The following is a 21,911-nucleotide window of genomic DNA, read 5'->3' on the forward strand; positions in this document are numbered from 1 at the left end:
TGTTGACCAATTTTCTTGGTGTAAAAATGTGACAAATCCTACACAGGTATGTGACCATATCTTTATTCCTTCAGAGGGTACAGCTACATTCATTGCTAAAGTTGGTGGTGATCCAATTCCTAATGTGAAATGGATGAAGGGAAAATGGAGACAGCTCAACCATGGTGGCCGCATTGTTGTTCAGCAGAAAGGAGATGAAGCTAAACTGGAAATTAAGGAAGTCACCAAAACTGATTCTGGGCAGTATAGATGTGTGGCCTTTAATAAGCATGGTGAAATTGATTCCAGCACTAACCTGACAGTTGAGGAGAAGAAACAAGAGGCATTGGAGGGTGACCTCAGAGCTAAATTGAAAAAGTAAATACATTTAATATATGAGATGTGGTGCAAAGATTTGTTTCAATATCTATACAAATTCTATTCATTTGATTTATTGCATTTTTTTTGTTTTAGAACTCCAACTAAGAAGAAGGAGGAGGAAGAAGAGAAAGCTATTGATATTATGGAACTCCTTAAAAACGTTGATCCAAAGGAGTATGAAAAATATGCCCGTATGTATGGCATAACAGATTTCCGTGGCCTACTTCAAGCCTTTGAACTACTTAAAGCTAGCAGAGAAGAGGAGAGTCGCAGAATGGTATGTCATTTCAGTATTATGATGTGATTGTATCTCAGTCAGGGCCGGCTCCAGGTTTATGTGGGCCCTTGGGCGACACAGACTTAGTAGGCCCCTTTGCGGGGGAACTCACGGCGGCAGTAAAATGGCAGAAAACATCACTTTGTGCCCCCATATAGACGCTAGGCCCTGTTTATGTCCCCCATATATATATTAGGCCCCCAGTTTGTACCCCCATAAATTTAGTGCCCTCTGTAGATAGTGTCACACAGCCCCCTCCCAGGGAGAGCCACACAGCCCCCCTCCCAGGTAGTGCCACACAGCCCCCTCCCAGGTAGAGTCACACAGCCCCACCTCCCAGGTAGTGCCACACAGCTCCCACCTCCCAGGTAGTGCCACACAGCCCCCTCCTCCCATGTAGTGCCACACAGCCCCCTCCTCCCAGGTAGTGCCACACAACTCCCCTCCAAGGTAGTGCCACACAGCCACCTCCACCCAGATAGTGCCACAGAGCCCCCTCCTCCCAGGTAGTGCCACACAGCCCACCACCCTGGTAGTGCCACACAGCCATCCTCCCTGGTAGTACCACACAGCCTCCCCCCTGCAGGTAGCGATTTGGGGTTCCCTCTAGCAGTGGAATCCCTAGGCAGAGCATTGCCGATGCTCTGGCTGGGGATTCTGCTTCAGGAGAAACCCCTGATGTCACTGTCCATATACGGCTAGTGATGTCGGTGGTAACCCCAGAGCCAAAGTCCCGGGCAGAGTGCCACTAACGCTCTGCCTGTGACACTGCTCTTCTCCTGACAATGCTGTCCATATATGGACAGTGATGTCAGGGGCTTCCCCAGAGATGGAGTCCCGGAGCAGAGCCGCTTCTAGTGCTCTGCCTGGGACTCCTTCTCTCCTCCTGACATCACTGTCCATATATGGACAGTGATGTCAGGGGCTTCCCCAGAGACAGAGTCCCGGAGCAGAGCCTCTTGTAGCACTCTGCCTGGGACTCCTTCTCTCCCTCTGTCATCACTGCTCAAATATGGACAGTGATGTCAGGGGCTTCTGCAGAGACGGAGTCCCGGAGCAGAGCAGCTAGCGCTCTGCCTGGGACTATTCTCTCCTCCTGACATCGGCGTGATGACGGCAGTGACAGCACCAAGCGGCCAAGTGTGCCGCCTCAATGGTAGTGGGCCCCGGCACTTGCCCGGGTTAGCCGGGTGTTGACGCCGGCCCTGATCTCAGTAGTGCAGCTTAAATTAGTTGTCCACTTCAAACATATATACAGTAAGCTTTATTAAATTCCTTTAGAATATCAATAAGCCACCTAGTCTTATGTACTCATCCTAAATTTACACTTATTTTGGAACCTTGGTTTGACTTTTGTAAAGATGACTCCAATAAATCTTTTTGGACTGACTCTCCTCCTACTTAGACACTCATGGTACCCTCTTCCAGTCCTTCACTATGTTGAGTTCATGATGTTCCAGTTTCAACTTGAGCGTGTTCATCAACTGTATTATGTTAGACATCTTATACAGTATTCCTCCTCTGCCTCGGAGATGTGACAATGGATTTTTGTATTTACAAACTTTTTAATTGGCTTATCTTATGCTCTACCTATGTTTAGTTCTTGCTTTTGCAACCTGTACTCAAGTCAACTGTTCAGTTGAATTTGTACCTTTGAGAATTTAATAAAAATAATTTTTAAGAGGAAAGAATATCATTAAGCTCCTACCTTTGCACAAAATTTGAGAAGTTATGGCTGGATATAGCTAGAAATATGCAAGGTTTATGCAAATTATATCTCACTACAAAATCTTTCCCACTATCATGGCTCCCCACATTATTATCTACAGTAATTATCCATACTACTCTGTTTGATGAGAAATCCACCTAATGCAGGGGCAGCACAATGGCTCAGTTGTTACCACTGTTGCCTTGCTGCACCCGGGTCCTGGGCATGAAACTGACCAACAACAACATTTTCATAGACTTTGTATATTCCAACCCTGTTTGTATGGGTTTTCTTCTGGGTTCACTCTTTTTATCTTATACGCCAAAACATAGGTAAATTGGCTTCCAATGAAAATTGTCCGTGGTGGCTGTGTGTTTGAAAAAGGAACATTGTGAGTCTCATTGGGGACTGATTTAAGTGATGACAATCTGTTTGCAGTGCTGCTAAATATGTTGTTGCTAAATAAGCAACAGGAAATAAATGAAGAAAACCGGCTGCTGATCTTTTGACAAGTGGAAGCAGAAAAGTTCAGTCTGTCCTACCTCAGCCTCCTCCCTGTTACTGAAAAAATAATAATCTATGCTGCAGTCCAGCAAGTTCTGCAAATCTGTCCAGGACCCATCCAGGTTTTTTTTAACAGCCAGTAACATAGATGGGGCTGTAGGACGGCAGAACTGTTCCTGGTGACTTCCATTTGTACACATATCTAAAAGAAAAAGAGTGTTAAGCTTTGCGTGGAGTTTTTCCTTAAATTAGTCATGAACTTCAAGGAAAGATGAAAGACTTCAGACAAAATGTACCAGTGATTGTGTTACTTTAATCACATTCTTCAAAATGCAATAAAAAATGTTTTTCATAATATTAGAATCTGCAATGTTATTATTAATATTTCCTCTCCCATTTCTACTAGGAGGTGGAATTTGAGGAAGGATCTCGTACTGACGAGCAAGAATTTGATGAGCTTGTCTCTTTCATCCAGCAAAGAATGACCCAAGCTGAAGTAAGTGTAATGTCCCCATAGTCATAAAAATGATGTTGTTTTACATGGTTTGGTTGAGTTGAATTAACTGACGTATTTATTATTTTTATAGCCTATCAATTTAATGAAGGACATTGAAGATCAGACTGTGCAGACAAAGAAGGAGGCAGTCTTTGAATGTGAAATCAAGATCAATTATCCTGAAATCAAGCTCTCCTGGTACAAAGGAACTGTCAAATTAGATTCCAATGAAAAATATGACATCAGCATCCAAGAAGACCGCAATTATCTGAGAATCAGGAACTGTCAGCCTGAAGACCAAGGAAATTACCGTGTAGTGTGTGGACCACACATTGCTAGTGCCAAATTAACTGTCATTGGTAAATATGTTGCATATTTATATTTGTAACCCAGATGCGTAACTTGAAGCTCAAAATCTATAAGAAGTCCACCCACCTACCATGTGCCATGTATAATACTGGTACTTTCTTATGTGGCAGGGCTAGGATGCGACTGCTACCCATGCAACCCCCTATATTTATGCCCCTATTGTAATCTATTTTTATCAAGAATGTCTTCATCTGAAAATGATGTATATGTTTATTTACAGATCCTATGGTTGAAAAGCATCTTGAGCAAAATTCCATCAAAGAAGGACATAGTAGTACATTGGTTTGTGAGTTTTCTATTCCAAATATAAAATCCAAGTGGTACAAAAATGGTAGAGTAATCGAACCTCGAGGAAGATATTCAACAGAGGTGAATGAGAAGATACACAAACTTGTTATCCAAGATGTAAGAACAGAAGACCAAGGACAGTACACTTGCAAGTATGAAAATCTGGAAACTACTGCAGATCTCATCATCGAAGGTTTGTATTCAAATGTGAATGAATCAGATACAATGTTTAATGTCATCTTATCAATTTACCTGATATTACAATATATGATAACAATGTTAAATATACCACAGTTGTTTTTAAGAGCTAAAATGTATTTTTCTTGTAAAATGTATTTTTCTTTTTATTTACTTCTTATTTATAGCTGAAGCAATTCAGTTCACGAAAACTATTCAGAACATTGTTGTGAGTGAACATGAATCTGCAACCTTTGAATGTGAGGTATCTTTTGATGATGCTGTAGTCACATGGTACAAAGGAACAATGGAGTTACAAGAGAGTGACAAATACAGTTTTAGAAGTGAGGGCCGCTGGCATTACATGACTATCCATAATGTCACAGCAGAAGATGAAGGTACGTTGTTTATTTTATTAAAGGGGTTATCTCAAGATCAAGATTTATCACCTATTAACAGGATAGGTGATAAAGGTGGGACTGCATGGGGCCCCACCACTGGGACCCCCAATGATCACTTGAACTGGGGTTCCGAGCCTCTGTTATTCCTCACTGCACCCCACACAGGTGGAGCCCCCAACAATCAGATATTTATCACCGATCCTGTTAAGAGGTTATAAATGTTGACCTTAGGATAACCCCTTCAATTTTTAAAGGTGCAACATAAAAAGATAAATACACTAACTCTAGTGGCTATAATTTGTTGTTAATGTCAAAGTTATCCATGTGCCAAGTTCCCTAATATAATGTACAGTAAAACTATAATGGGAAGGGAATTATGGAAACCCAACCAAGATTAGAAAACAAAGCAATGTAGTTATTTTAATTGTACTTATGGGCAGACCTGCTTTTTTCAGAATAAATCAACAGAAGAATTAAAGGGAATGTCTAGTGTTGACCCCTTAGCAGAAAACAGACCCCCTCAACCATGAGCTGGAATGTAAATTGTTATGTTAAGGCATAATAAGTGTATAATTTTCAATTCTGCAGGAGTGTATTCAGTAATTGCCAGTCTTGAGCCAAGAGGTGAAGCCACAAGCACAGCTGAACTGTATCTGACAACCAAAGGTATGTACTGATGGACACCAAAACTATGCCCCTATAATCTCAGATGTTCCTTTATACCTGAGTAACCACCCTCATCATATGCCAGCTGCAGAATGACAATGGCCACTTCTACCATCATAAATGGCACCTCTTATTTACTGGTGTTTGCCTATAATTTATTGTTTTAGTTATATCTTATGTATTCTGATTAACAAATGTATGTTACCTTCTTTTTTAGAAATGAAGTTAGAAATTAGACCACCAGGTAAGACATAAGTTTCAATTATTTAAGATCAATTAGTAACATATACACTAATTCTAATTGTTAAAAATATAACAATCATTAATTCTTTCTAGATGTTCCAGATGCAAGAGTACCATATATATCTGCTCCTTTAGAAGACGAAGCAATCATTGAAGGTATATAAGAAATCTGAAGGTGTATTATTTCACATTGGTCTTCAGGAATCCAAAATACTGGTGCTTACATGGCCTTTCTCAATATAGTGCTTACTCCCTATATCTTCTATTAGATTTAGTTTTACAATTTGTTATACAGTACATTAAATTGCTACAGTGTGTATAACTAAGTGGTATCTATTTATTTATTCTAAGAAATCATACTACCTCCTCCACTCCCAGAAGTGAAGAAACAAAAGAGAGGTACATATAGAGTACAAGTGTAATAAAAACATCATTAACTAGTAATTAAACTGTGGGATCTCATTACTAAACACAAAATCATCATACTAAAGTAATGTGTGACCACATATGCTATTTCATGGCTAATCACATGGCCCCCACCAAGTAGTTTATCTCATGAGTTTCAAGGCCTTAAAGTTCTGAATTCTTATATGTTAAAGGGGTATTGCCCTCTAAGAATGTTATGGCATATTGCTAGTATACCACAAAAATTTATAATTGGTGGGTTGTGACCTCTGAGACCCCAGCTGATCCCAAGAACAAAAGGACAGAGATCCCTTCAGTTCTTTCAAGTGGGACTGTGTTTAAGTCCCTGGATAGTATGAACTGTCAAGGAGCACTAAATTCTGGGGATAGTGGGTGTCCCGACTGTCAGACCTCCACCAAACAGAAATGATGGCATATCTTAGCAATATGCTATCACGTCTTATGGTGAGAAAACTCTTTTAAGCTGCGTTAACCATGCTAACGCAGTAGCATGGTAGTAAGTAGTAGTCATTATTCCGACTAGTTTACAATGTGATTAATATATATATATATATATGTATCCTTCTTAGTACCTAAACCAGGTGTAAAGGTTACCAGAGATGTTCCAGATATTGGAGTAGAAGTTCCACCAACTAAAAGTAAGTGATCTGATGTCAGGATTTAATAGATGAACCAATGGTTCGTGTATACCCTGTAACATGCCTGGGAGAAAATTGTAGAATATTTTTGTAGAAATTAACGTATGTATTGTAGTTACCTGCGTGATTCCAACACAAAAAATAATATTCCATAATACATATAGCTTATATCATATATATTTATAATAGTCACCAGACGATTTGTTACATGGCTGTCTAGATCTGTAATGTGTGTGTTTTTTGTCATGTATAATTTCTTGGAAATACACCTCTTTTTGTATTATTTGTGTTACATATATTGTGTGTCCGTTTCGTTTACTGCTATAGTAATCACAAATCATCTGCAATAGGCATCTACATTCAGGGACAACAGGGCAAAATCATTTCTATTTAAAAAAATATCCTTACTTGTGTTATTGTATCAAAGTTTCTGTAGTTGGCAAGAAACAAAAAGTCCCAGCAAAACCTGCTTCTCCTGTGCCAGCACCTCCTGCTAAAGGTAAATGTAAAGGACTAGTATCAGCTCTTAATGTAGTCAGATATCATAAGCTTGAGCTTGATTATACTATGAAGGAAGACTTTCAATGATATAATATCAAGTTTGGTTGAAACTAAGTATCTAAAATATTCCATGGGCAATACTATGAGCGGCTGTGCATCTTACATCTCATTTTCTGTTTTGTGCTTCTTTATATTGCTGGACCTATTCTAATCTTATGTATTGTATTTATGTCTGTCTGAATATTTTTGATGTAATGGGCTCTCAAACTGCCTTGAATTATGTCATATGACTTACATACATACAAATATGTTATATTATTATTGAACTACATAGCATATGGTGCGTGTATGACATTGCATTAGTTGTCTTCATGTTAAATGTAAGAAATTCTTCCTGTATAATTTAGCACAGTCTTTGAAAAAAGTTTTTACTTAATTATTTTGTTGTTTTTACGTTTGTTCTATCTTTGATTCTTTCTATCTGTCTATCTTTTTGTCTGTCAATCAGTCAAACAATCTTTCTAATATCTCTCTATTTAGAAATTTGTGTTAATTGATCATTTCTATCTATTGTCTATCTATCTATCATCTATCTATCTATCTATCTATCTATCTATCTATCTATCTATCTATCTATCTATCTATCTATCATCTATCGTTCTCATATTTATCTTTTTAGACTTTTGTATTGTCCATCTATCTCTTTATCAACATAATAAAGGGGTTTTCCCACAATGGACATTTATCACCTATACACAGGACCCCTGGGACCCCTTTGATAACTAGGACAGGGATCCTGAGCCCCCCTTTCCTTCTCACTACATGACCGTTCCTCCTCACTGCACAATCGCAGTTCCATACACTTTGAATGGAGTGGTACTGCGCATAAGTGACAGCTGCTCTATTTAAACTCCACCTCCTCACTGCAATCATGAAGAGAGGATTAACGGACCCCTGTTCTATTGATTGTGGTGGTCCCAGCAATGGGGCCCAAAGCAATGAGACACTTATTACCTTATGTGTGGATAGGTAATAAATGTCCATCATGGGAAAAACCACTTTAGGAATTTTGTGTACTGGGTCTGAGATGTTGAACTTAAACCTTTCTTGCTTCATCAATACTTTCTTACCACACAAGAATCTTCTTTTCACTAATCACTCTTTTGCCATGCATCATAGTTATATTTTTTGCTATGAATTGGATTTGTAACACAAATGCATATTTTTAAAGTCCCTGCAAAACCAAGAAAAACTGAAGATGTTAAAGTTGTTGCTGTATCCAAAAAGAAGGAAGAGTTCTTTGAGGTTTACGGTGAACCTAAACCAGCTTATGAAATCGAAGAACCTTATGGTGAAGAGGGGGAAGCCTATGAAGAGTATGGCAAGAGGGAAGAGGTTTACGAGAGACATGTTTACGAAGAAGAGAAAGAGTATTATGAAGAGCAGGTCTATGAGAAAAAACAACAATATTATCAGGAAGAAATTTATGGAGGAAGGGAACAATATTATGAAGAAGGTATATTGAAAAAAAAAAAGACGAAATATGTATATATATATGTATATTTATTTATTTGGTAAATGTATCATATTTAAAAAGTCTGGTATTGTTTTGTTTATGTTTTATTTTCGTTTTTCTTTACTGTTCCATGTAAAGCTACTGATAATGTTCGTTATTGTAACGTTTGTGTTATATTTGCACAACCCCAATAGGACAACCATATTGTCCTAGAGTGTCTCATGTCTTAAAGCACTTAGTACTGTTGCGTTGTCTTGTGTTGGAGGTTCATAATGGAACACTTTCTTTCTCACATTCAGAGTCTCATGAGGAGGCATGAATTACCGAGTATATATATTAAATAGAGACAAATTGTACATACTTACTATTAAAAATAACCTTTTAATTTATCTCTCTATATATGTCCAAATTGTCTGCTTTGACATTTGACTTGTTTTTCTTAAGCCATTGAAGAGGAGATACCTGAAAGAAGGATCCCAGAAATTGAACCCAGAAAGACAGGAGCACCTGCAGGTACATACAGTCATGTGAAATTGCCCTGCTATTAGAATAGTTGGAAATGTAGATTGTGTAGCACATTATAGTTACTATTCTAGAGGCCAAAAACACATTAGGAAACACAATGTATTTGTTTACAGGGGTGAGGAAGCCTGTTGATGAACAGTTTGAAAGAAGAGTTGTGACCAGAGAAGAGGAAGCAGGCACTTGGAGACAAGGTTTCTCCTTTGTTTTTTTTAGTTAGACAACCATAATTAGGGATTGATCACACTAAAGTTTTTATTTGTTTACTATCATTATTATTATTATTATTATTATTATTAATAATAATAATAATCATAATGAATGTTGATTGTGGCTCTCCAAATTTACTCAAGGGATTAAGAGATTAGACAGGGCAATGACTTCATCCATTTCTTTCTTTCTAGATTAATATATTTAACTTTCCTACTTATTTAAATTAAATAAAATATTTTTAAAGGGCAAGAGAAAGGCAAGCCAGTACCAGTCCATGAAGAAATTGACGCGAGAAGGGGTAAGTTCTTCTCAATAAATTTTCTTCTTTTTATCCTAATTAACAGTGTGAAAATATGTAGTTCTTACAGTGAAGCAATACCAAAGTGAAACTCTAATGCTTTACAACATTAACAGTTGGTGTTAGCTACATTGTTTAAAAGCCCTTTAGTGCAGTTTTGCAAAAGCAAAAATACACGTAATTCCTGAATATACACATTATTTTTTAAGTACAAGCTCGTCAGTGGGCAGTTTCAGAAGAAGAAGTTCCTATTTCCATGCGTAGGAAACAACAAATAACATCTGTAAAAGGTATGGGTAAGACAAATAGTATTGCAAGCATTAATAAGGTCAACAATAATGCAATGGCAATACTATCAAAACCCCATTTTACAGCTAACTAGTTGGTTTTGCATTTATTTTTTTCAAAGAAAATTCAAATATTTTAACCAGCAGTAAAAAAAAATAAAAAAAATGCTTTTTTTAAACTTTTTCTTTTAACCTGTATTAATATGGTAAGTTTCCAGCTAACTAATGTGCTTCTTGCAACCTTAATGTGTTGAATTAAATACATTTCTACTGCATACTAAATCTATAAATACAATAACACACTAAAAAGTTTAATATTTTCTATTTTCTTACGTTCAGTGGCAGAAAAAAGGGCAACAGAAGAATTCTACTATGCCCAACAAGTAGAAGGGGCTGCAGCAGGCACAAGTATGTCCTACAATTTTACTTTATTATTCCATACAGTATCTCTCTCAATCATTGTATTTTCCTATAACCATTATCTCTAGATCTATTGCCATGTATTAACATATATAATTTTCTCTAAGAGCATCAGTTGAATACAATGTCTTATAAATCCTATAGTTCCCACTGTACATGAGAAGATGGTTGTAGAGGAAAAACGAGCTGTGTCTATTTCTAGAAAAGAAGAGATTACAGAAGGTATTGATAACAATTCTTTCCTTTCCCTGAAAGTGGACCTAGGTTGTAAAAAAAAGCATGTGTTAAGTGTTTCAATATCTTTAAAGTGCCTAAAGTTCCAAAGAAAGCCATACCAGAGGCGAAGGTACCAACTACTCTTAAAAAGGAAACTGTACCACCACTTAAAGGTATATAGACCTATAGTCTATATACCTCTATGTGGCTTCTTTAATTGTGTTGCTTATTATTCTGCTACAGTGTGTCTTTCAATCACTCACTCATTATTTGTGCTGTCTTGTAAACAAGTTCTTATTAGTATTGTGTGTATATTACGTTGATATTAAATGCTCTAAATCTTATTTTTAAGCTGCAGAAAAGGTGCCTGTACCTGCTCATAAAAAGGAGGAAACTCCGTCAGCTAGAGGTATCATAGCTTTGTATATGATGCTTGCAAGCTTTACTGCATATTTATCTGCTGTCTACATGTATATGTTTGTATGTTGAGTCCATGTAATGACTCTTAGGCCTTTGTCTTATGACCTCTTATAACAACCTCACGAAAGGCTCTAATCTTCCTTTTGTTTTTGCCCGGTTGTATCATTGTCACTATATGTAAAATACCATCTGTAATTCTTATACCATATATTATATATGTACTCTTTGTTTTAATACCTTACCATGTATTGGTAAAAGTCTTTAATGCTTTGTGCCTACCCCTTTATAACAAACCCTTAGTCTTCTAATTCAGCATCTTTGCATGAAAAGTCCTAAACTAGGGAAATTTACACAAAAAATATATATTTGTAGTTCCTGAAGCAACCAAAAAAGTGGCTCCAGAAGAGAAGGTTCCTGTTTCTGTATCCAAAAAGGTGGCTCCACCTGCCAAAGGTATAGTATGGACATTATATTCATCTCTTAAATGTGTTAATTTTTTCTTGAGAAAAAAACTCTATGATACCTAGAACAAAATTTAATTTAGTAAATATCTTTAGTGCCTGAGGCTCCAAAGAAAGCTATTGAAGAGGAAATTGCATTCGTTCCTAAAAAGAAGGAGGTGCCCTCAGTAGAAGGTATCTTGCTGCCTCTAAGCTTTTATGTATAAGATAACCGTTTAATGTATTACATTAATATTGCACTTTTCTACATTACATCTCTTTAATTAATACTGTTATGTTGCCAGCATTCCATGTCCTATTGTGTTTGTCTAGGGATGTCTCACGTATTTGTAATAGTATACATAGTCATCTTAAAACATATTTAATGTATTAGAAATGCCAAATAGAACTTTAATACAAGAGAAAGTACCGGAGGCTGTCCCCAAAAAGGTGGCACCACCTGGCAGAGGTACACAACAGTTTTAGGGCAAAGTTTTATTTCTATCAGCTTCTTATTTTTGCTTTCTCTTATTGGCTGTTGTTTGTTATCGTTTGTTAAGAGTCTCCCTTCCGTATTCTTTCTAATGCTGTGCTATAAAACTGTGTAGTATAATTGTGTTTTATTGTTGATTGTATTTGACATGCTGATTGTTTATGACATTATTCACATTGTGTGAAATTTAACCTCTTGTTGCTTATGTCCTGTCAACTCTTCTAAACCTTTTCTTGAACTACTGCTAGATAGGATAGTTTGCTTATTTTTATATAATAATCTGTAAAGGGGAGTAATGTGATTAAACGCTGATTTCTTAATTTGATTGAAACCCTCACCACCTCCATTACCGCTTCTTTTTTCCTTGTCAAATCTAGTGAAGTAGTTTCAGTACCCAAAGTTGTGGATGTTTCCTTTATGTTAATACTTCATTAAAACAAATATCAAAGGGCTGGCATATGAAGGCCAGTAGATTTCCTAATAATGGAATGCACTGAATTATGGATTATGAAACCACTGTGAAAGTGACATTAATGCTCCTTATCTGTTCTAAAAGGAGACCCTGGGGGTATTTGCTACCCTCTTCTCCTTGCCAACCTTTCTAGAAACAGATGCTTATATACTATAAATATACTAACGTCAGAGCTGGCTCCAGGTAAATGTGAGCCCTAGGGCAAAATAATTACATTGGGACCCTTGTCAACCCAACGCAAGGCTTGAGCAGGTATATGCAGCATGCAATGGCACCCTCAAGCCCAGAGGGCCCTAGCAATTGCCCAGGGTAGTCTGGTGCTGAGGCCGGCCCCAGCTTAGACTTTGAAATACTGCTATATGCATTACAAGTTTTACCTAATTATGTACTCAGCCCATTTAATAGTGAAGCAGTTACATAAAAGAAATCTTCAGCCACTAATCTCAGTAGCAAATAAGATTACTGTGGTCCTTAAAATTATTTGTGCTCCTAATTTGCCCACTAGCTAAATTATATAAATACTTTACTTTTAATCTGTTTAAAGTACCAGAAGCTCCAAGGAAACCAGTCCCAGAGGAAAAGCTGCCTGCTGCTTCCAAAAAGGCAGGGATACCTCCAGCCAAAGGTATTTTGGGCTTAAAATATATGTCACATGTTTAACAATTACCCTGGCTCATATTGCGCTTGTTGATATAAGCACTCTTTGTGAATCTTTTTTTTTTTTTTTTTAAAGTTCATTATTGTTTTAGGATATCTTTTTCTGTATATGTACGTTCATAACACTGTTTGGCATGTCTACCTTACATTTATGTATTTTGTACAATGTTAACTGGCTTTGTCACATTTGTTGGAACTGGTTTGTCTAAAAGCAATAACTATGTGTTATGGTCTTGCAAAAAAACGAAAAAAAAAAACACGAAAGAAAAACAAACTACTACGTATAACTCTTTTAATGTCACAAGCAGAATTCTTTATTTGACCATAGGCATGTTGTGTATCACTGGGTATTACTGTCTGTCACTAGTATTTTTCCATGGTTCTTCCGTTTCACATACTCTTGGCACTTATTCGTGTCTGTGTTTAACATTATTTCTTAAAAGTCAGTTTGTGTAATGCAACACAACTTCATGTTATATAATTTGAATGTATTTAAAGTTCCTGAAGCACCAAAGAGACCTGTTCCAGAGGGAAAAGTACCTGTTTCCATGCCAAAACGGGGAGAGCCTTCTGCTGCAGGTAACTTGTTTCTATAGATCTAGTCAAACATAGACGACATAGTAAGACGTTCTGTTGTGGTTAGACGCATATTAGTTATTTATCTATTAAACAAGATATGTATTTGTAAAGACAACTGAGATTATCATATCTTTAAAGTGGCTGGTGTGCCAAGGAGGGAAGTTCCTGAAGAAGAAGTTCCAGCGGTTGTACCCAAAGTAGAGGAAGTTCGATCAGCTAAAGGTACAAGCTGTTAACAAAAGAGAAATCTTCTCAGCTGACCACTGTCAAAATAATGAGCTTGTGCTAATGTATACAATTCTTTATACCAAAACATTCCCATACTGACCACATTGAATTTATTATGTCTTTGTGTACTTTATATTTGTTTGTATGTATGTGGATTCTGTAATAGCAGTAATCAATATAAAATGGGAATAGAGGAACTCTTTGAAATTCAACTTTCTAAAACTAAAATATATTCTTTAAGTGCCTGCAAAACCTTCACCAGTGGAGAAAGTTCCTAGTTTCTTGCCTAAAAAAGAAGAGACCATGCCCACCAAAGGTATAACTCTTTATTCTTGTCAATCGTCTTTCTCTATATTCTATTCCAACCCATAGCATTTTTCTATCATAGTGGTACTTTACATTTAGAAGGGTTTACCTGTGAGATTTTGTATTTAAAACAGATTGTGTTTGTATATAACATATTCTGAAAAGAAAGCAAACTTTGGTATATGCATTTATAATTGTAATATCTATAGGTTAAAACTGAAATATAACAAAAATAAGATTTTTCATTATATCTGACGCAAAAATAATATTTTTAAAGTGCCCGAAACACCAAAGAAAATGGCTGTAGCTATTTCTAAAAAGGAAGAGGCTGCCCCAGCAAAAGGCAGCTTAGCATAGCAATTTTTATTTTTTTTGCAAGAATAAACCAAATGCTCAAGTTGTTCAGTGCTGTTCAATGCTTCTCTGATGTAGTAAATAGACTGGTGGCTTTGACTGCAACCCACAGCGTCATCCTTGTAGTACCCATTGCTTTAACACTCTAACTAGAGTGCACAATTTTATTGAATATAAGAAATTCTATGCAACTACATTATATAAGAATAACATAATATCCATGTGTAATAAAAGCATAATAATCTTTGCTTTTAAAATCAAATAAAAAACCCATTTGAGGAAAAAACAACAAGTGCATGATATAACTTGAGTACTAATATAAGCTGTACGTCATACATGAAGTATGTTCTGTCTTATAAGCCATGTGTCATACATGTGTCTTTTGTGTACATACTCCTTTATTCTGTCTTGCCTGGTATCCACACACATTTATTTTTTTCTAGTTATTGTAAAAAAAATCTAGTGTGTCTTATGCCCTGCTACGTTGAAAATTTAGAGTGAGATGACAGAATTCTTTTGCTATTTCAAAGTTCCTGAGATGCCTAAGAAGGTTATTGCTGAAAAGGTACCTACACCAGCTAAGGTACCTAGTCCTGTCTCCACAACAGAAGAAGTTGCCCCACTTAAAGGTATATGTTCTGCCTAAACGCACAAAGAGTACAATATTCTTCTTCTTAAATGTGGTCATTGAATGTGTTGTTAGTATATGTATCACTGTGTGTTTTGTATGTCTAGTAACAGTGTTTTGTCTATTTATAAACTTCTTAAATGCTACATGTTACTGTATCTTAGTACCTGAAGCTGTTAGGAAACCTAAAATTGCTGGAAAGATGCCAATAGCAACCCCTGAAAAACCTGAAGCTCCTCCAGCAAGAGGTATTTTAATTAGCTTCTATATTTAACAAGTAGCTATAATACCTATTATATTAGATACCTAATGGTGAAAATTTCTATATAATCAATATAGTTCTTACCAATACTAATTTCTAAATATGAGCGAATTTGCCAAAATTAGTTTCTGGGCCAATTCTATTGAATCAGCTGTACAATTTGATTCAGTCCGTATAAATTCACCGCTAATAGCAAGTGCCCCAATTGCCTTGTCTGACTCTCTGATGTCTTCTAGGACTATACCCAGTTTGAATATAGTCCTAGAAGACATCAGAGAGACAAACAGGGAAATCTGGGTACAAGGCGATTCTACTCTTAAAATAAAAAAATACCATACTCACCTCCCCTGGTCGTCTGTATTGACGCATCCCTTTTGGCCTCCAGAGATTATGTGGTTTTGTCAAATGTGACCACTGCCGTCTGTGATTGAATGCAGTGGTCACATATGAGAAAACAACATCATCTTAAGAGGCCAGCAGGGAAGCATCACTACGGAGACCAGGGGAGTATGTTTTTTTTTCTCCTACCCTCTTCCTTTTTCTAATCAGTAAAATGGTGATCGGTGACTGCTATTTTGCCGATTTGTAGACTGCAAACCTCAAAATTTTCAGATTTAGTCAAACCCAAAACTTTTGGGAAATTCAGACCGAATCTGATTAGTTTAGAATCAATTCGCTCATCTCTACTGATTTCCAGTACTTTAATTAGCACAGGCTGTTGTATAATGCAGAATGTGTTGTATCTAATTGTTTTGTTTGAACTACTAGTATAGTGAAGTGCAATGTTCTATGTATGTCTAATAAAGTAGTCATATTAGTAGTCTTTGTTGTTTTGTAAGTGTCCTTGTTTTCCAAAATATTCTTATACAAAACTCTTATGTTCAAAGTTCATGAAGCACCAAAGATACCAGTTCCTGAAGAAAGGATTCCCTCAGCCAAAGGTATAAAGCTTATGGGAACAAGCAAATTCTTTAGTCTTGTACGCTAAATTAAAATGATTTGTTCTTTGTAACAAAGATGTCCTTGCTGTTTTAGACTTGCTTAAGTTCAGTCTTTACTAGTAGAATTCATAGAGCTGTTTTCTTTTTACATTGGAGAAATATGCTCAATGGCATTTTGAAACTCTAAAGAAAGTTTGTTCAGTCATTCAGATTTTTTAATGTGTGGGTATACTTCTTCAATGTTAAAAGAAATGCAACCTTCTCACAGCATCACGTTCTTAAAAACTTGCAGTATTCATTAGAAATTTCCCATTTACTATATTATTGTAGAGCAAAATTAAAACTTAAGTTAAGCAATATCTTTTGTTTGTCCCACTGTTCTTCTGTGTCGCTTGTACTGTCTGTAACTCCTCTTTCAATATAATGCGTGAAAAACAACTTGTTGTATATGGCAAGTCATGAATCCTCCTATTAATATGTCTTTTAAGTGCCAGAAATTGAAAAGAAACAAGAAGCTAAGATACGCATTGCTTCGAAAAAAGTTGAAGCTCCCACACCAGCAGGTAGATTATGGCTTTAAAGGAAAATAAGCATAACCTACTGTGAATTATCTTTAAATTCTCTTCAAATTTAACTTGTTTCAGTCTTTGTACTGTGTGTACCTTAATCTTTATATGTGAAATTCAAATTACTCTTTAAAGTATCTAAAGTTCCAAAGAAAACTAAAGAAGAAGAAAAACGAGCCATAACTGTAACCAAAAAAGAAGTGGCAACCCCAGTTTCAGGTACAATATTTAGGACTAGGAGTTACAATATATTTTAGCTTAGTCAAAGTGCTATTTTAATATAGTTAACATCAACTACACTGCATCAACTGTTTTTCTTAAATAAACCACTTAGGTAAAGGTCAACAATAGTACTAATATCAATGTATATTTTTTTAAAACGTTAGTGGTTTCAAGAAAAGTTCAGGAAGCTCATGTAGTTGCAGTACACGAAGAAAAGCCAGAACTCACAGAACCAGTAGCTTATAAAGAAAAAGAAGTATATGAAAAGGTATATAGAAAGAAAGAGGGCATCTTTAAGGAGCGTGTTTACGAAGAAAGAAAAGAAATTTATGAGGCAGAGGTTGTAGCCACTGAAGAAGAAATTTATGAAGGAGAGCCAGAGATAGAAGAAGAGGAGATCTATAGAACACAAGAATATATTTATGAACAGCAGTATGAAGAAGAGGCCCCTGAAGAGCAATATGAAGAAGCTGTTGAAGAATACTATGTCGTTGAATCTCCTGAAGAAGTTTATGAAGCAGTCTCTCACAAAGAAGAAAGATATGAAGAAATAACATATGAATCCAGAAGAGAAGCCTATGATGATGAGGAGGAGGAGATCATCTATGAAGAAGCTTATGAGGAACCTGATACAGGAATAACAGCAGAAAAAGAACGCTTTTACCAAACAGTGGATGTGGTTTATGAGGAGAAAGGTACTAGCCTTTACCTTACAATATGTCTTCTACGTCAGTATTTGTACATGTCATACTTGTTAGCTCTATTTATGGTTACATATAAAACACTGCAATGTGTTTAATGCTGAAATATAGTCAGTATATACTACATTGCTAAGGGATTGGTCAGGACTGGAAAAAAGGATCTGCTTTTTTTTTTCCAGATACAGGGTCACATCTACATATATATATATGCATATATATACATGTATATATGGGTTCTGTCTGCTATTCCAGCTCATTCCCATGCAAGTAAATAGGGCTGAACTGCCATACCAGACACAGGCCATGAACAGAGCATTGTTTCTAGGAAAAAGGCAGATCTTTTTTTCTTGTAAAACTATATTTTTACATAAACAATTTCATATTAAATAAAAAATACATCTTTATAATTTTCTATGTATATATATATATATATATATATATATATATATATATATATATTATTTTTTTCTTGCTATTTTAAAGCACCAGGAAAGCCTGCTACTGTCGTCATAGAAAAGAAAGTAACTGTTACTAAAAAAGATGTTTCACCAACAAAAGGTATAATAGTTAATCAGTCTTCTGTAAATTATGTTTGTCTTCGTGTCTTTGTGTTTTTTCGTTTGTTGAATCTATTGCTCTTTTAGTCTTCTTATTCACTGAATCTTTACGTCATATTTTTAAAGTACCAGAAACACCTAAAAAAGTCGTTTCAGCTGAAAAGGTGACAACTATTGTTTCTAAGAAAGAAAGGGTTTCTGTGCAAAAAGGTATTTTATGATTGCACTTTCTTTATGTCTTGTTTATGTATTTGTACTGTATGTGTTGTTGGTGTTTTCTTCTTGTTTATGTGTCAGTGACTGTCAGGTGCTTCATATAGTATATTCTTTTAATAAATAGAACCAGAATTAGTAGCACCAGTTGAAAAAGTGTCTATCGCAGTTCCTAAAAAGGTGCCACCAGCTATAGGTATATATGTTTTATGACTGGATATATTTAAGCAATACACTTAGAATGGATTACTATTCAACTGCCAGCTTTCATCTTTACATTCCAAAGAAAACACGCACCTAATACGACCAAACAGACTTGTAATACTTTTACAATTTAAACTGTAAATACTATGTTGTAAAATATTCATTAACATTAGTATTAATAATAATCTTTTTGTTATATAAAATAGTGATGATATATAATACTTCAACATTTTAGATATATGTATAAGACAAAGTTATATATAACTTATAAAAGTTATAAAAATATTTATGTATTATATATATAGGCAAATTATCTATTTAAGCATATCCAGAATAGTCTCCACCAATAGATTAGTGTTGTATGTTTTATGTCTTCCTTATACTCTTGAAATATCTTAAGTGAACTGATCTCTTTAAAGTGTCTGAGGAGCCCAAGAAACCTGTTCCAAAAGTAAAGGAATCTATTGCTATAGCTAAAAAAGAAGAAGTTGTACATGTTGAAGGTATATTTACTCTTCATGTTATCAGAAAATGATTCCACCCCTTATCTTCATCACTGTCATGTTCTATGTTGTCTGTTGTCATCATCTTAAAACTCTTAAGGTGTTTCGGCATCTTCATCTTCATAACTAACTAGACTTTTTCTTTCAATGCAGGAAAAAAAATGTTTTGTGTTGTATGTCCAATCTTTTAGTCTTTTAACATCTTAAGCGGCTAAAAATTGCTATATTTTTAAAGTTTCTAAGGACATTAAGAAGGCCATTCCTGAAAAGAGGGTAGAAGAGGAAGCACCAAAAGTGAAAGTTCCACCAGCGAAAGGTAGTTTAAAATGTTTATCTACTCTATACTGTATTTGCAAACAAACTTTGAATTGAATTAATGAAATTTTAAAATCAATTAAGCTTGTCAGCATAACGTATTTTACAGTACAGATTTCAATATGTTCAGGGTAAGTTTAGTTCTGATACCATCTTAACTAGATGTAAAGACTACAGACAATAATATTTTATGTCTTTTTGGTGCCTGGGCTTTTGTGTCAGATACTCCTTTTAAAAGTAAAATTTTAAATACTTAATATAAAAAGTTAGAAATAAACTTAATTTATATTCCAAAAATGTAGAATAATGTACAACTGTACCTGTTTTTGTATTTAGTTCTGGTAACCCACCGTATTGCATTAGTTCTTTATTAGTGATTAGTGATCTTTAAAGTACAGTAGTTCTGATTTTTCTCTGTTTTGTGCACTGGATATTGAGAAAAGCTATAATTTGGATGCTATACAGTATGTACAACTCTGAGCACCATTTTATTGTTTATATATACATTTAATGTATATAAAAAGTTTAATAACTTTGTAAATATCATGCTATACTTATCTTGAACTGATTCTAATTTACAGCCTCTATAATAACCTTTTTTTTAATATGTGTGTATATATATATATATATATATATATATATGTATATATATATATTGTAAGAATTTGAACTTTATTCAACAAGAAGATTTTAGTTGTATTGATAAAATTACCAAGGAAAACATTTTTCCAGCACTGATATTTCAATATTTGATAAGAACTAAAGAAGCAACTTGTGTATATTGAAATTGAAAACGTCAATTATTCTAGCTATAGATTATTGGGGGGGGGGGGGTTCTTCCAAAATTCTTTATTTTCTCAGCAAAGCATATTTAACAATATCATAGAATAAAAAAAATAGAGCAAGAAAACATGGCATTGTTTACTTATCATTTCATAGAGCAGGCCCATGCACAGCGCACCAGACTACAGCATCAATCTGAATAATTCAATGTTTGTGGTTTGTATCCAGAACTTCCCCTTTATATTGAAACTACTCAGTCCATAAGGGATAAATCATAGTTGAAGTGAAAAAGGGGGGGCATAGGGGAGAGGGAAAATGTTTTTTTTTTTTTATATCAAACAAATTTATCAATAAAATATATGAATAGTTACATTCAATTTCCATTGAACACCCAGACACTCCATCACTCTGGCTTCTCCCTATATGTTGACACCTGTAAATCCCCTGGGGTTGCATACCTCAGTGGACATGGTCCCCCCCCCACCCTATATAAGAGTGAGGTAGTCTCTGCCTTCGAGTGCGCTTGGACCTGTTCCCTCCCACTTATGAGAGGGAAAGAAGCCTCGTGCAAAATGCTTTATCCTCATATGGAATATTTTCGTCTCTATTTCTTTTCACCCTTCTTTCATTCTCTACGTGAGTATCAACTCAGAATACATTTCAGGTCTACCCGGGCCTCAATATGTATTAGCAGACGCATTTAATCCTGTCCTTAAAGTGGCAGAAATTCCCAAGAAAGTTGTTCCTGAGGAAACAGTAGTCTCTGCCTTCGAGGGCGCTTGGACCTGTTCCCTCCCACTTATGAGAGGGAAAGAAGCCTCGTGCAAAATGCTTTATCCTCATACGGAATATTTTCGTCTCTATTTCTTTTCACCCTTCTTTCATTCTCTACGTGAGTGTCAACTCAGAATAAATTCCAGGTCTACCCGGACCTCAATATGTATTAGCAGACGCATTTAATGCCATTTGTAATCCAGATGAGCCATGCTCAGAGTCATGATTAAGTTGACAGACAAACCCCCCCCCCCCCCCCCCCCACAAAAAAAGAGGAGGTGTAAGGGAAGAAGAAGAACATAGGAAAAGAATCAAGATATTATACTATTACGATGAGTTACCCTATTTGACATCCCCTTAAAGCAATTTTACTGATCCATACGTATTATCTCCTCTCCCTTCCCCTGTCTCTCTCTTACCCCCCCCTCAACACCCCCCCCCCTTGCCACTCTAACATAATTTACTACTCTCAGCCTGCCCTATTGGTGTGCTCTGGTGTGCGTAGCCTGCCCCTCACATTTTCCTTAAAGAATATCCTTCCCTCCTTCATTAACACCCTCTTACCCCTCCCTCCCCATTTTAATGGCTGTGGGGTAAATAATATAAAGAAAGGAAAAATGTAAAAATAATAAGAGGACCTCCAGCAGTGTGTACCCGCATAGACTTTTGCTTAACGCTATTCAGAGTCTACCCAGAACCTAGTACTGCATTCACAGATCGATTTGTCTTCATTGGAAACATTAACTTATATCCTTAGCACATTAACT

The 21,911-nt window shown here is 35.8% G+C and overlaps 1 protein-coding gene across 1 annotated transcript in view; it reads left to right on the plus strand.

Annotated features, from left to right (window-relative positions):
* The window catches only part of LOC142726238 (titin-like), a gene marked incomplete at its 3' end in the record, with an annotated part of 141,867 nt that overhangs the window by 35,175 nt on the left and 84,781 nt on the right, over positions 1-21,911 (plus strand). Inside the window, exons 56-94 of the mRNA XM_075849004.1 lie at positions 75-357; positions 454-637; positions 3,256-3,345; positions 3,437-3,704; positions 3,935-4,195; positions 4,368-4,577; positions 5,169-5,246; positions 5,464-5,490; positions 5,583-5,645; positions 6,485-6,553; positions 6,981-7,052; positions 8,286-8,570; positions 9,015-9,083; positions 9,209-9,286; positions 9,556-9,603; positions 9,813-9,893; positions 10,230-10,298; positions 10,455-10,532; positions 10,619-10,699; positions 10,879-10,935; positions 11,319-11,399; positions 11,504-11,581; positions 11,781-11,855; positions 12,896-12,976; positions 13,507-13,587; positions 13,726-13,809; positions 14,057-14,131; positions 14,399-14,464; positions 15,006-15,104; positions 15,268-15,351; positions 16,253-16,306; positions 16,795-16,869; positions 17,008-17,091; positions 17,259-17,789; positions 18,279-18,353; positions 18,479-18,562; positions 18,693-18,761; positions 19,189-19,272; positions 19,508-19,588. Of these exons, the coding sequence (XP_075705119.1) occupies positions 75-357; positions 454-637; positions 3,256-3,345; positions 3,437-3,704; positions 3,935-4,195; positions 4,368-4,577; positions 5,169-5,246; positions 5,464-5,490; positions 5,583-5,645; positions 6,485-6,553; positions 6,981-7,052; positions 8,286-8,570; positions 9,015-9,083; positions 9,209-9,286; positions 9,556-9,603; positions 9,813-9,893; positions 10,230-10,298; positions 10,455-10,532; positions 10,619-10,699; positions 10,879-10,935; positions 11,319-11,399; positions 11,504-11,581; positions 11,781-11,855; positions 12,896-12,976; positions 13,507-13,587; positions 13,726-13,809; positions 14,057-14,131; positions 14,399-14,464; positions 15,006-15,104; positions 15,268-15,351; positions 16,253-16,306; positions 16,795-16,869; positions 17,008-17,091; positions 17,259-17,789; positions 18,279-18,353; positions 18,479-18,562; positions 18,693-18,761; positions 19,189-19,272; positions 19,508-19,588 (4,392 nt within the window). The remainder of the gene's footprint in view (positions 1-74; positions 358-453; positions 638-3,255; positions 3,346-3,436; positions 3,705-3,934; positions 4,196-4,367; positions 4,578-5,168; positions 5,247-5,463; positions 5,491-5,582; positions 5,646-6,484; positions 6,554-6,980; positions 7,053-8,285; positions 8,571-9,014; positions 9,084-9,208; positions 9,287-9,555; positions 9,604-9,812; positions 9,894-10,229; positions 10,299-10,454; positions 10,533-10,618; positions 10,700-10,878; positions 10,936-11,318; positions 11,400-11,503; positions 11,582-11,780; positions 11,856-12,895; positions 12,977-13,506; positions 13,588-13,725; positions 13,810-14,056; positions 14,132-14,398; positions 14,465-15,005; positions 15,105-15,267; positions 15,352-16,252; positions 16,307-16,794; positions 16,870-17,007; positions 17,092-17,258; positions 17,790-18,278; positions 18,354-18,478; positions 18,563-18,692; positions 18,762-19,188; positions 19,273-19,507; positions 19,589-21,911) is intronic.

This window comes from Rhinoderma darwinii, unplaced genomic scaffold, assembly GCF_050947455.1.
Source record: "Rhinoderma darwinii isolate aRhiDar2 unplaced genomic scaffold, aRhiDar2.hap1 Scaffold_617, whole genome shotgun sequence".
Lineage (NCBI taxonomy): Eukaryota > Metazoa > Chordata > Amphibia > Anura > Rhinodermatidae > Rhinoderma > Rhinoderma darwinii.